The sequence below is a fragment of the Saimiri boliviensis genome, chromosome 7, assembly GCF_048565385.1.
Source record: "Saimiri boliviensis isolate mSaiBol1 chromosome 7, mSaiBol1.pri, whole genome shotgun sequence".
Classification (NCBI taxonomy): Eukaryota; Metazoa; Chordata; class Mammalia; order Primates; family Cebidae; genus Saimiri; species Saimiri boliviensis.
In genome coordinates, this window is record NC_133455.1 from 117,576,425 (window position 1) to 117,591,452 (window position 15,028).

At 39.0% G+C, this 15,028-nt stretch overlaps 1 protein-coding gene across 2 annotated transcripts in view; it reads left to right on the top strand.

The window, feature by feature from the left end:
• Positions 1–15,028, top strand: part of DUSP16 (dual specificity phosphatase 16) — a 96,543-nt gene that overhangs the window by 33,875 nt on the left and 47,640 nt on the right. For both annotated transcript variants that reach the window (XM_039461586.2, XM_039461588.2), the window contains exons 2-3: positions 10,506–11,098; positions 11,979–12,117. In XM_039461586.2, the coding sequence (XP_039317520.2) occupies positions 10,871–11,098; positions 11,979–12,117 (367 nt within the window). In that variant the 5' untranslated portion in view covers positions 10,506–10,870. The remainder of the gene's footprint in view (positions 1–10,505; positions 11,099–11,978; positions 12,118–15,028) is intronic.

The window sequence follows — 15,028 nt, forward strand, 5'->3', positions numbered from 1 at the left end:
TTGAAATTATCTTCAGGACAATATAGTTTAGCATCCTAGTTTTATTTATTTTAGTATTAAGAGATTTGAAATAGATAAATTCGGGAATATTACTATTGTGAGCTTGAGCTTGAGTGCAGGTGGTTGAGAGGTTTGGTGTTGGTGTTGTATTCCATTGCTTGCTCCTAGAGCCTTCCAGACCTCTTTGGAAAAATTAAATTATAACCCTCTCCCATTAGACTGTGTTCCAAATTGTTCAGATGGTTACTCTGGTCTTAATACCTTTAGTCATTTAGTTCTGGGGCTGGTGTGTACTAAAGGTGGGGTGATTGCATATATTAATAGATAAAGATTACAAGCTTATATTAGTGTTATCAACCCCTTGAATATAGTTAAGGTCATTTTGTTAAGTATTTGATCCTTCCGACGAGGAGAGAACCTTGAAAGTGTTTTTAAAATTTTTAATGTAAAGATTCTTTAAACTACCTCCTTGTTGTACTTGTTGTATAGACTTTTTTCACACATATATCTTGCTTAACATGTCTTTGATATTTTACTACATTCCATGTTGTACAACTAAGATTCTCTCAGCAGAACAACACACTTGTGGGGTTGGAAAAATTGTATGATATTAACATTAATAGTAATCTTTCTTGTTACAGTATTTCTTTTCATTTCTTTGCCAAGAAATGCACTGTATAGGAACCACAGCTTCTCTCTTTGTAGTTTTAATGAAGAAATTGTACTATACTTTCATATATATATATATATATATATATATATATATATATATATATATATTTTTTTTTCCCCCCCACACTGAAGTTAAAAGTTCAATTGCCTGCCTCAAAAGCACGGGCAACAAAAGCAAAAATAGGCAAATGGGATTACGTCACACTAAAAAGCTTCTTCACTGCAAAGGAAACCGTTGACAGAGTGAAGAGACAACCTATAGAATGGGAGAGAGTATTTGTAAACTGTATATCTGATAAAGAATTAATACCTCAAAAACTCCAGGAACTCCCCCAAACAACTCAATGGCAAGAAAACACTGACTTGGTTGAAAAATGGGGAAAAGACCTGAATGGACATTTTTTTTAAAGAAGACATACAAATGGCCAACAGGTATGTGAAAAAATGCTTAGCATCACTTATCATCAGAGGAATGCAAATTAAAACCACAGTGAGATAGCATCCCATTCCTGGTAGGATGGCTGTTATCAAAAGACAGAAGGTCGATGTTGGTGAGGATGTGGAGAAAGGAGAACCCTTGTACACTGTTAGTAGAAATATGAACTATTTACAGCCATTATGGAAAACATTATCGAGGTTCCTCAAAAAAATTAAAAATAGAACCCCCATATGATTCAGCAGTCCCACTACTGAGTAAAGAAAATGAGGTGTTTGCATACCAGTGTTTATTGCAGCGCTGTCTACAATAGCCAAGATGTGGAATCAACCTAAGCATCTATCAAAATATGAATGGATAAAGAACACATGGTGTATATGTACATAGTGAAATTCTATTCAGCCTTAAAAAAGAAGAAAATCCTGTCATCTTCTACAACATGGATGAACCTGGAGGACATTATGTTAAGTGAAATAAAGCAGACACAGGAAGACAAATATGGCATAATCTCACTCATATGTGGGAGCTGAAAAAGTTGATCTCATGGAAGTAGAGAATAGAATGGTTGCCAAAGGCTGGGGTGGTTAGTGGGGAAGGAAGCCTGGGGAGATGTTGGTGAAAGTAAATACTTAGGAGAAATAAGTTCAAGGACATATTGTACAGCATTGTGACCACAGTTAACGAAGATAGATACAGTATTCCTGAAAAGGGCAATGAGTGGATTTTAAGTGTTCTCATCACAAAAATGATGATTATGTGTAGTAATACACTTGTTAGCAGAATTAACCATTCCACATTGTGTATATACTTCAGAATATCTTGTTGTACATGATAAATACATACAGTTTTATCCACCAATTTAAAAAGTTGGGCCAGGCACAGTGGCTCACTCGTAATTCCAGCACTTTGGGAGGCCAACACATGAGAATTGTTTGAGCCCAGGAGTTTGAGACCAGACTAAGCAACACAATGAGATGCCATCTCAACAAAAAAATAAAAATTAGCAAGGTGTGGTGGCAGATGCCTGTAGTCCCAGTTACTTGGGAGACTGAAGTGGGAGAATCACTTGAGCCCAGGAGGCGAAGGATGTGTGAACTGAGATTCCAGCCTTGGGTGACAGAGCAAGACACTACTGCATTCCAGCCTTGGGTGACAGAGCAAGACCCTGTCTCAAAAAAACAACAAAAACACAAGTTCAGTCTCCTGGAAATGCATCGTTTCCAATAGATATAACCATAGTTTGGAACAAAGCATGAACATCCGCTGCATCTTTTATTGGCGTTTGCCCAATTCAGCATTTTCTTGGCTAGTATATTCACTGGCCCCAGAGAGCTACAGTCTTCCGGGTGTCCACATAGCTTACTTAGTCTCTTACCTCTCTCCTCTCTCATGTTTGTAAGGCCTTCACTGACTACTCTGTTTACAATTTTAATAGCCACCCCCACTACATCCTTGGCTCTTCCCTGCTCTATTTTTTCTCCCTAGTTCTTATAAGCATCTGTCATAGAAAATGTTTTTTGTTTTTGTTGACTGTGTCCCCCATCACTAAATTAGAAGTTCCAGAAGGGCAATAATTTTTGCCTTGTTAATTTATAACCAAGCAGGACATTAATAATTTATAAATTATAATGAATACTTTTTTCATTTATTGCTACATTTTCACAGCAGTGCCTGGCACATATTAGGTGCCAAATAAGTACTTGTTAGTTGACTGAATTAGTTACAGTAGGCCTGATGAATTATAGTAGTTCTGGCAGATGTTCAAGAAAACCAGGATGCACAAATTAGTCCCCATCTGACCTCTGTTTGGCTTGTTCTAAGTCTTTCTTCTTCCTCCAGCCTACCTTTACTGAAAATAACCTAAAACATTTTCTCCTCAATTCTCAGATTAAGCTAATTCCCTGGCCATATTTCCTCTTGCCCAGTAACTCCATCATGGGGATCCTTCCATTTCTCCCCTCCCAAGATCACCTCCATACACCGGCCCCTCTCCCAGTAGGTAGGGTTCTAAGTATTCAAGTAGGGTGTCTGGAGGAAGCATTAAGTGTAGAGGGGTAAGGGAGGAAGCCTGTGAGCCAGGAGGAGTGTGTCTAGGATACATACATGGGTGGCATGGGGAAAGAAGAAGGTTGAGAGTAGGAAGCAGGAGAGCTCAGGTGGGTCGGGGAAGGGGAAGCTGGTGAAAGAGGAAGCAGTACTAAGAAAAAGACAAGAGCTCCGATTGAGCCAATACCAAGAAGGGAGTGCTCCTTTCCCTGAGCAGAAGGCTTCTCACAGATTTGGCCTCTGCCTGGACTGGCCTGTGCCTGAAAGCACAGGCATTATAGTTAGTCTTTGAAGGCTGACTGCTATTCCAGCCTTTATCTGTGGGTCCTTGAGATGTATGTAAACAATGTGAACCTCTGATTGGAGTGGCGTGTTTCAACAGCGCGGTATGTCGGTATGTCGTTGCAAGGCCACTGGGTTCTACGGTGCAGATAAGTGCTGTCTCCAGGTCTAATATCATCTAAACAGTTTTGCTTCAAGCAGTCTATCTCATTATTGCCTTCACTTGTCAGAAATATGTGTCCTCAATTTTGGGGTAAGGAAATATGATCAGACATTGATAGGCAGCTAAAAAGCGCATTAAGTTCGTAGCATTCTTGATTTTGGTGAGGTGGTTTTTTTGTGTTTGTTTTTATTTTTTTATTGAATATATTTGCTAAATACCAGACCTCCGATTTTCTATCAAGTTTCTTTTCACCCATAGCTTAGTAGATAAAGTTGATTTAATCTGTGTAGAATTGAGGCAGTCAAAGTCTAAAGAGTTCTTGTTTGCTTACAGACAAGATTGCTTCCTTTTAAAAAACCCTTTTGATTGGTTAATTTTTTCCTGTTAATTGAAAGCCTGTATTTAGGGTTCTGTTGAAAGGCATTTTGGTGTATCTTGTTGCCTGTTTCTTTAATTTTATTGGAGGGAGTAAATTTAAGTCAGGCAGGTAGTTTAATAAAAGTAAACTTCTCACCTGATTATATCATTTCCATAAACTGAGAATTTGAACTTGAGCTCTAGCCCAACCAAATAAAGCTAAATCCTTCTCCTCACTGAACAGGCCTAGTAAGCACCCCATAGCCATGGGATCCTTTTCCTTCCCCTGATAATTTCTCTTTGTAAAAGGAAATGTTTGAAATGGATGTGTGCTTCTCTGAGCGGGAGCCCCTGCCTCCTCCTGGAGCCCCAACCCCTGCTGTGGACCTCAATGCCGGCCTTGGGAGTGGGCATTTTTAGAGCAGCAGTACCAGCAGCAGATGAAACTGTGCTGCCGGCAGAAAATGACCCATGGGTATAAGGAAAAAAATAGTGTGTGAGAAAGACTACCACTTTTTTTCTGAGTGGGATCTAGTCAGTGTCAGTATGACTGACCTAGACCCAGGATCATGTTTGGAAAGTTGAATAGAAAAATCATCTGGGAAGCAGAAGAAGATCCTTAATATTATCACTCAAAAATAATGTTACTCTTAAAGGATTCTCTGGTTAGGTACAAATTTTGAAAGCTACAAGTAATTAAAATCAAAATATTTTTGCTTTAGGTAATTAAAGGCAGCTGGGCGCGGTGGCTCAAGCCTGTAATCCCAGCACTTTGGGAGGCTGAGGCGGGTGGATCACGAGGTCAGGAGATCAAGACCATCCTGGTCAACACGGTGAAACCCTGTCTCTACTTAAAATACAAAAAATTAGCTGGGCATGATGGTGCGTGCCTGTAATCTCAGCTACTCAGGAGGCTGAGGCAGGAGAATTGCCTGAACCCAGGAGGCGGAGGTTGCAGTGAGCCAAGATCGTGCCATTGCACTCCAGCCTGGGTAACAAGAGCGAAACTCCGTCTCAAAAAAAAAAAAAACAAAAAACAAAACAAAAAAAAAACAGGCCCCACTTGCTCATTGTAACACAAAAATAGTCTTAGACTTAACAGTTCTTAAACATAACTTATTCAGTAGTATACCTCATTGATATACTGTATTTGTGCAGTTGGATATAGAGTGAATTTCAAGAAATAAAACTCCAGTGATTTCTGTTATAGTCATAAATACATTTTCATAGGTAACCAAATGGAATCTAAATCAAAATAAACTACATATAAGAACACAGAAAAGGCTGAGTGTGGTGGCTCATGCCTGTAATCCCAGCAGTTTGGGAGGCCAAGGCAGGTGGATCGCAAGGTCAGGCATTCGACACCAGCCTACTCAACATGGTGAAATCCTGCCTCTATAAAAATTAAAAAAATTAGCTGGGCGTGGTGGCACACACCTGTAATCCCAGCTACTCAGGAGGCTGAGGCAGGAGAATTGCTTCAACCCGAGAGGTGGAGGTTGCAGTGAGCCGAGGTCACACCACTGTACTCCAGCCTGGGCAACAGAGCAAGACTCTGTCTCAAAAAAAAAAAAAAATGTATATTAAAGGGGGAAAGTTGTTATACAACTTATGTTAATATTAAATATTATAAAATATAAAACACAAATCGTTTGCTGATAGGTAAACTAAACCAGAAATGGTATTTCTTTAGGAGATTTGCTGATTTTGTTCCATGATCAGTGTAGTCATTTTGTTATACTAAGATGTTGACTCAGTTTATCTTTATTCCTAAAGTCTTTTAAAACCTTTATTTTGAACTTGGGATACTTTGCAGTTATTTATGTAGTAGTCCTGATTAAGGTTACTCGTCTTCAGTATGATGAATACTGCCTTGCTGACTTTCAGTATGATAAATACTGCCTTGCTGACTTGAGGGTATCCTTTAAAAGATAATTTCCATAACTTCATGAATGTTCACCATCACATTTTAACTTTCTTTGAAGCCAGAGTAGTTATAGAGGGTACTCTCTAACTAGGATGTCATAAAACAAGCCAGGTATGGTGACTCCCAGCATTTAATTTGCTGACTTCTTGAGCACACTATTATGAATTACTTTTCAGCTTCTAGGTACTCTGGTATGTAATTCTAGTGGGGTTGATTATATATATATATCTGTGTATGTATACATATAGACATACATATGCATATATACATATGTATACATAGATATACATATGTATATACATATATGCATATATATACATATAAAGTTGCTTTAATCTTTATTGTATACATATGTATACACACACAGAAAATTTCCCCCTTAGAATTACATTTTTGTAATTTTTTTTGGATTTTTTTAGAGACAGGGTCTTGCTGTGTTGTCCAGCCTGATCTTGAACTATTTGGACTCAAGTGATCCCTCCTGCCTTGGTCTTCCAAAGTGCTTGGATTAGTCATAAGCCACCATACCCAGCTGGATTTATCTTTAAAGTTTAAGAATTTCAGCCAGGCAAAATTTCAGTTAGGATTACAGGTGGTTCATGCCTGTAATCCTAGCACTTTGGGAGTTCGAGGCAGGCGGATCACAAGATCAGGTGTTTGAGACCAGTCTGGTCAGCATGGTAAAATCCCGTCTCTACTAAAAATACAAAAAATTAGCTGGGTGTGGTGGCACACACCTGTAATCCCAGCTACTGGGAAGCTGAGGCAGGAGAATCACTTGAACCCAGGAGGCAGAGGTTGCAGTCAGCAGAGATCGCGTCACTGCACTCCAGCCCAGGCAGCAGTGGGAGACTCCGTCTCAAAACAAAAAAAGAATTTCTGCATGTTGTATTTAGATTGCCAGACATGCATATATGCAAGACCCATAGAAATATAGATTGATTCATTTTCTAACTAAATGTTGAAAAAAAATCAGATTCAAAACAGTGTCTATATTGTATAACCATTTGAACAAAGCGATGGAAAAGAGTACATATTTGTGTTTTATTCTGTATTAAAAAACAATCTTTGGAATAAATTAGATGAGACTACTAAAAGTTGTTACCAGTTAGAAGTCAGGATTGGGACCCAGGCAGATGGAAGATAAAGATAGGAGAAGGATTTTGAATATATTTAGTTTTTTTTTTTTTTTTTTTCCATTTAAATGTATTTGCTGAAGTTTCAGTATCACGGCAATTTTAAACATCTTTATTGATGTATAAGTGACACAGTAAGCTGTACATGTTCATAGTATGTATACATTTTTAGACTATTTTTTGAACCATATCAATATGTTAGCTACTTAAAAATCTAAAGAAATTATTTAAAACCTTAACAGTTGGCTAAATAAATAGATAAATAGCAAAGCTGGTCTCTGGATTTTATTCTATGGACTTGGGCCTTTGTTGTTCATTCTAAAAATTTTTATTCCCCTTGACTTATAGAAATTCTGGGTAAGGTTAGTTTGGTGGTGTTGCAAGCAAAATATTCTCTTTTCATCTTTTAAATCTTACCTAATGCAAAGGATTTTGAAAACAAAACAGTAAATACAGAGAAACTTTTAAAATTAGAGTTACAGCCAGTGATGGGGATTTAACCAAAATTTTCTGTGTAAATAAAAGAGGTTAAGGCCGTTGTTACTTTACCCTCCTGCGATCCCTTAGCGGGGCTCTGTCTCTCACATAACCCATTTAGGACTACAGAAAATTAGACCTTGGGCATGAAGTCCTACCAGGAGGGCTCCAGCTGGCTGCAGTACAGCACTGAAAGGGTGTAACTTCACCCCCATTTCACTTTGACCCCTATGCTTCACTTACATCCTCAGTTAGAGTCACTCTCACCAGAGCTTTCCTTGGTCAGGGAAGTGGTCTTTTTGTATTTGTAACTACACTCTGGTTCTCTGGGCAAAAATGACATTTTCTGCTCTGTAGAACTGTTTGCTGTAACCTGTCTTTGGGTTTATGAGTATTGGCTGAGGGGAAGCAAAGATGAGAACTTTCTAAATTCAACTTTTGCATGTTTGCTGTCTTCTCCCTCCTTTTGTCCCTTGATCTGCTAACCCAGATAACTGCTTTGTCCCATCCAGATTTTATCTCTTTGAGAGGAGCCAATCAGACTCGGAGACCCAGTGCCATTGTTGGAATCAACTTGCTCTTGTTCTCAGATTTCCACTTTCTGTGCCACCTGGGTACCCTCATGGACAATCCACATCATTCATTCCCAGTCCAGTTCCATTATGGGAACAAGTATTTAGGGAAAACAGGGTAACCTAGTAGTAGAAGCCCTGGTTTGGGAATTAGACAATCTGAGTACAGGACCTTACATTGCCATGAACTCTGTCACTGAGCAGGCAGAACCTGATTGAGTGGTATGGTCTTGGTAGGCGCTTTGTAGAAGTTTATTAGTGGATTGACTAGGACAAATTTTCTGTTCTAGTTCCTTCTGTTGAAAATAGAGATGACTTTTGTACTTCATGGCCATAAACCTACACTAAAAATAATACATTAATGAAAATTGTTTCTTAGAAAATAAGAAGTGGACATACTATGTATTAAATGGAGCTGGTTTGTCAAATGTGGTGTGATTGAGATGGTATCTCAGGTGCCTTCTAACTCCCCGTGTGTCAGGCTCTGTGAGAAAGGGCACAGCTTGGTTACAGCTGCACTATAAGAGGATGAAATTACATCTGTTTTTATCTGTGACTGTTGTCTATTAGATGTCAGATGCAAACCAGCCTTGTTTGCCAATGGCATCTATAGGGCATTTTTCCTCCTGTCTCTCTATGATGCATAGTTGCTTTTTTGCTTACCAGCTTTCAATAAATTAGGTAATTTTGTCCTCAGTACAAACTTGGAAGAGACAGGCACTATAACGTCTACATTTTATAGGTGAAGAAACTGGTTTGGAGAGGTTATGTGATTTGTCCAAGGTTACATAAGTAAATGGCAAAGCTGCTTCTCTTTATATCGTGCTCCCCCTTCTGTCTCCATGCTTTAGCTTCTAATTGTAAGTATAAAATTAGGAAACATGACCTAAAGGTTTTTAAAGGCTCTGACATCCTGATCTGAATTTAGCTAATCAAATATTTATTTAAAATTTTAAATTGTTTTTGGAACAAGGAAGATTTTACTTACTATAATAATAAATTGAGCATATTATGTCAAAAGTATTGTAGAAGAAATATAATAAGCAACTTTTGCTATCAAATAGTGGCTTACACCTGTAATCCCAGCACTTTGGGAGGCCAAGACAGGTGAATTGCTTGAGCCCAGGAGTTCGAGACAACAGCCTGGGCAACACAGTGAAACCGTGTCTCTACAAAAAGTACAAAAATTAGCCAGGCATGGTGGCATGTTCCTGTAGTCCCTGCTACTTGGGAGGCTGAGGCAAGAGAATCACTTGAGCCCGGGAGGCAGAGGTTGCCGTGAGCTGAGATTGTGCCACTGCACTCCAGCCTGAGTGACAGAGCAATACCCTATCTCAAAAAAAAGGTTTACCCTCTAGAAGTTGAATGTCAGAAGTAGACGTACTTTTATGTAGTAGAGGATTTCGTATATGCAGAGATGGACCAGGGGAAATAGAAATCTGAAAATATTGAAGGTCAAGGTGAAGTCCAAAAAATAAGCACAAAACTTCAACTCATGTTAATTGGAAAGTCATTGATTAGAGGCGTTTGGCAAGAAAGGGAAGCATTGGGTCCAGCTTTAAGGGCTCTATATGTCTGGGTTGCTAACTTAGAGTTCCAGGTTAAGGGGTGAGATTTTTTTTTTAAGACTAGGCGTGAGTGATTCTCTGAAGAATGAAGCAGGAAAAAGTACAGGGTAAGCTTACAGGGCCTTAAGCAACTTGGGATAGGGAGGTGGCCACGGGAAGGAGCCATGCCAGGCACATGGCTGTGAGCTCTGGCACTTTCCAGCCCTAGCTCAGCAGCTGCTGTGACAAACATATCAGTCGTTTTTGTCCTTCCTTCTCCTCAAAAGATAGCTGAAATTTATAGAACTTTGAATTGTCCTGCATCTTCTCTCCTCCGTGAGGGCAATTTTAAAAGGCTGCTGTTTGCACCCTGGTACTCGCCTGAGCTCACCTGTACACACATATACACCTACCCTCTCATCACAGGAATTCTCAAGCCATTTCAGAAAAGATTTTTTTTTTCTTGTCCTGATAACATAGGATTGCTAACTTGGTCCTCAGCTGCTATTCTTTGTGACGTTTCAATAAACAAGCAAATAAAGGAACACTATTTGGAATAATAATACTTAAAGCAGCTTTTTATAGCCCTTTTAATTCCATACTACAGGTCATTTAGTTCTGAGCCCTAGGCGATTATAATTTATTATATGTCTTGTTTTGTTTTCTTTGAGTTTTTACATTTTGAGGTAAAATGGAATTATTACTAGCACATTTTTCTGAAGCCATACCGATTTGTCCTTTCTGTTTGTTTGTTCAAATGAAGCAGTGCATCAAGTATGGAATTAGAGTAATGGAGTAAATATTATGAATCATACACTCCCTCTAATCTGACACTCTTTCTTCTTTTTTTGACCTCACGTTTTGTTTTCTGTCTTTCTCTCTCCGCGTAGGCTTTCAGTCCAGTGTAAAGCTGTTGGAGCGCGGGAGCAAAGGTAAAGAATGATGTAATGCGCTGGCTGCCCCAAAGCATCTTTTGTTGTGGAATGGTTATTCCAGTCATCTCTTTATGAATCAAATGTGAGGGGCTGCTTTGTGGATGGAGTCCTTTGCAAGAGCACATCAACGGGAAAGAGAAAGAGACATTCACTTGGAGGGCTCTTGCTGAAAATGGGTTTAACTCTCCTTTTGCCAGTCACCACCAGCCTGACCTCATACACTTTTAGTACAATGGAGTGGCTGAGCCTTTGAGCACACCACCATTACATCATCGTGGCAAATTAAAGAAAGAGGTGGGAAAAGAGGACTTATTGTTGTCATGGCCCATGAGATGATTGGAACTCAAATTGTTACTGAGAGGTTGGTGGCTCTGCTGGAAAGTGGAACGGAAAAAGTGCTGCTAATTGATAGCCGGCCATTTGTGGAATACAATACATCCCACATTTTGGAAGCCATTAATATCAACTGCTCCAAGCTTATGAAGCGAAGGTTGCAACAGGACAAAGTGTTAATTACAGAGCTCATCCAGCATTCAGCGAAACATAAGGTAAATGCCTTCCTTTTTGCCTTTTTAAAATAAATGGACATACTGAATGGGGAATCATTTTAATTAAAGCCTCCTCTTTAAGTAGAAAAAGTAATTTGAGGAAGTTTTGGTTGCTTTTTAAATTTTGGTGCCTTGTGGTACCTCAAAATAATCTACTAACCGTATTGTCACATTTAATAATGTTTTTAAACTATGCAGAATGATTAACTTGCTTTAAGATGGACAAATGCTATGTTTTCTTGTGGCTTGCTAAAATTATTAATTTAAACATTATATTATCTACAAATTTACTGAAAGGAAAGTCATTCTTTTCAAGTTTTTTGGAAAGAAAGTAGAAACTAATTATTAGGGGTGCTTTTTATATGTCATAACACATGTGGTAACATTAGTCAAGACTTAATGATATTATCTTCAAGGAAAGTTATTCCTGAGATACTAAAATGTTGTCTGTGTGGTGGGGAAGGCTGTTTTTTTCTTCACGAATACAAATGAGCTTATATTTTAATAAACAACTGATTCCTTTGTTAAGATGTAAAAGTCATTTTCTAAAAAAACGTTTGTTTAGGTCCAAGGTTATGTTATGTTTATTTTGCATATTGTTTGGTTTATTAGGAACTTTACTATTTTATAATGTAAAGGATTTAAAACCAGGAAGTTGTGAGACCACCGACACAAAAATAGCATCAATTTTGGTTTTTAAGAGTTTTGTATGCTGTCTATCTCATAAAATGACTACATCTCATTTTTATTCAAATTATTAATTGAAAACAGGAACCAGTTATTTGCCTCAGCAGTGGTAAACATGAGCTCTTACTCAAGCAGTAGTTTGAGATCATTTTTCTCACCTTCCTTCCTAACAAGCCTCATGTTTGCATTTCAGGTTGACATTGATTGCAGTCAGAAGGTTGTAGTTTACGATCAAAGCTCCCAAGATGTTGCCTCTCTCTCTTCAGACTGTTTTCTCACTGTACTTCTGGGTAAACTGGAGAAGAGCTTCAACTCTGTTCACCTGCTTGCAGGTAAGGCTCATGATGGAATTAGAAGGACTCAGAATCTCACTGAGCTGGATGAGTAAGCCTATTTCACAATGAGCTCACAGTATAATAGGTCACAACTTTGCTGTGTAGAGTGACTTATTTATAGCTTTTGATTGATGTCACTGTTCTATTTAACTTGAATACTGTATCATTCTTCCACGTGGGTCAGTGTGTTTTTGACTTAGCTCATGTGCCTCTTCACTTGGTATTAACTGGTAGTGCCACATAGATTTGCACACCCATATGGATAGCTCAAAGCCAGCTGCTTCTGTCTGCCTTTTTCCATTCACCTGTGATATAAGAACACAAAATGATGAACATCTCAGCTCCTGCTATTAGTTGCCACCCCCATGGCAAGAACCAGACCAGTGTTACAAACTCTTAAGATTTATAGTTGAAGTGGACTCCAGAGATAAGGTCACCTTTTTGGGCATTGTAAGCAATGAAATAAGGGGAGAATGTGTACAGCATGTTTCTTCTAGTAATTAGGGAAACTGTTTTAAAAGTTAGTTACTTGTGTGTTTTTATTTGTTTTATAATTGAAAAACAAAGTCTCAACTTAGAAATGCTAAGCAACCAGATGATTTTTACAAGGTGTGTGGGAAGGACCAAATATTCTATATTTGTCCTGAAGGACGCCGTTGTGTGAGGGTTAATCCCATCAAATTCCAAAGCAGGCTGCTCATCCTTTGCTTCTCGTTTTGCAAATGAAAATCCTTTCCTCTGCCTTGTAGGCCTATAGAGCTGGGAACATAGTTTGACAGCACACAGTAACCTTAACATAAAGCTGCTGTGTTAGGCAGATTCAGCTTCAAGGATAGGCAAGAGCGCTTTTAAACATTTGATCTAAGAGAAACAAAATATAGGATTAATTAAACTCTGTGCAGGTTTAGATAAGATTTCCATGTCTCCAGTTTTCGCAACTTTTCCTCACTTCTCTAACAAGGATAGTTCCATCTTTTTCAGATTGTCTATCCATACACTTTTCATTTATGCTGTGATTTCATCTGATCTTTCGATTAATGTTCTTAAGTGAAGCCAGCTTTTTTCAGAATGTAGTTTTCAGAAGTCTGTAACTGAGAATTATAATGTAGATTCTGTCTGTTGATAGACATATTCTTTTACTAGGAGTATAGTGTGTTAAATATAACAACTGTTATTATGAGTTTCACTAAACTAATTTGGTATGTTTAGGAAATCATTTCATGTTTCATGTGGCCACTGTATAAAGGACTTTACCTTGGAATCCTGTTAATGGGATCAGGGTTTTTCTGTTCTTTTTTTTTTTTTTTTTTTTTTTTTTGGAGACAGAGTTTTGCTCTGTCACTCAGGCTGGAGTGCAGTGGCTCTATCCTGGCTTACTGAAATCTCTGCCTTCTGTGTTCAAGCGATTCTCCTGCCTCAGCCTCCCAAGTAGCTGGGATTATAGGCACCTGCCACCACACCTGGCTAATTTTGTATTTTAGTAGAGACGGGTTTCACCATGTTGGCCATGCTGGTCTCGAACTCCTGACCTTAGGTGATCTGCCCGCCTTGGCCTCCCAAAGTGCTAGGATTACAGTTGTGAGCCACCATGCTCAGCCAGAGTTTTTCTTAAAGAGGCCATACACCAAGATGTGCTTCATAACAGAATGGTCATTCCACCCTGCTCTTGTTTGAGACACTTACCCTATGGGAAGCTCTTACTCAACATCTCGGTCAAATAGACACCCCCCCAGAGGAAGGCACTCACGCTGAGTTTCTTGCACAGGTGCTTTAACTACATGTACCCTTTAATGTTTTACCAAAGAGCATTTCTTTGTTACTGGGAAGGTTCTTATAGATCCTGTGTAGCCTTAGGAGGAGCGCTTACTGGGCAATAAGGAAGAAATAGGACTGCCTGATTAGCTATATCAACCCTAGTGACACATGGTCAGAACACCCTGATATCCTCACTTCATACAGGAAGTGTTTCTTAGGCCTAAAGTCAAGTCCATGGAGGCAGCACCAGGAACCACATTAAGTGTATTAATAGCACCATGTTTTCATCCACACCTCCAGAATCCTATATTTCTGTTAGCTTAGGAGGTGACTTCAGGGTCTGAATTGCCTTGTTTGGGAGTTTCTGAGCAGCCGGATGTCTTACGACACCTAAGAGAAGGTTCATTTAAAATCCTCTAAGCAGTTGGGAATGCTCCTGGTTAATGAGTTTGTTCCTCAGGGTAGGTAGATAATTGGGGTAAGTGGATGACAATATTGGAGAAGGTTTGGCCATCGGTTCTTGGGAAACTGTTTTTTGGTCAAGCTTTTAGCTGCTCAGAGGACAAGCCAGGGATGTGGGACAGGACACATTGACAAAAGTTTCTTAAATATTTTGGTTGGGGAGAAATAACTATAAAGTACATGAGTTTCTCACAGGGGCTACTGTAAATTGCAAGGTCACTGGAGACAATTTTCACTACAAACTGCCCCCATGACTTTTGGAGATTTTTGTCAGTCTTGTTTGGATATGGTAATAGAAAGGCAAAGTGGTTTCTTGGAGTAATTTTTCCGTCAGATTAGAACTTTGAGCCACCTTGAGAAAAGAAGAAAGCATCAGATGTGTGAGATGGTTTTTATGGTCATTAGCTATGGCAATAGAGAATTGTGGCCCACATCTACTCACACTCTCAGGGCCATTTTGGTCCTGAGAAGCAGGGGAACAAGAGGACTCCCCAAGAAATTTATAGCAGCATCTTAATGAGCTCTTTCCTTCAAACAGGAGAGGAGACTGACGTATACCTGGAAGACATACTTACATAGTCATAAAAAATGCAGGATTACTGAAGGAGGAGGAAGTGGGATTTGGGAACCTATACAGGAGTGCAGTGGGCTTGGTTCCTTAATATGGACCAGGTCTTGTTTATCTTTGTGT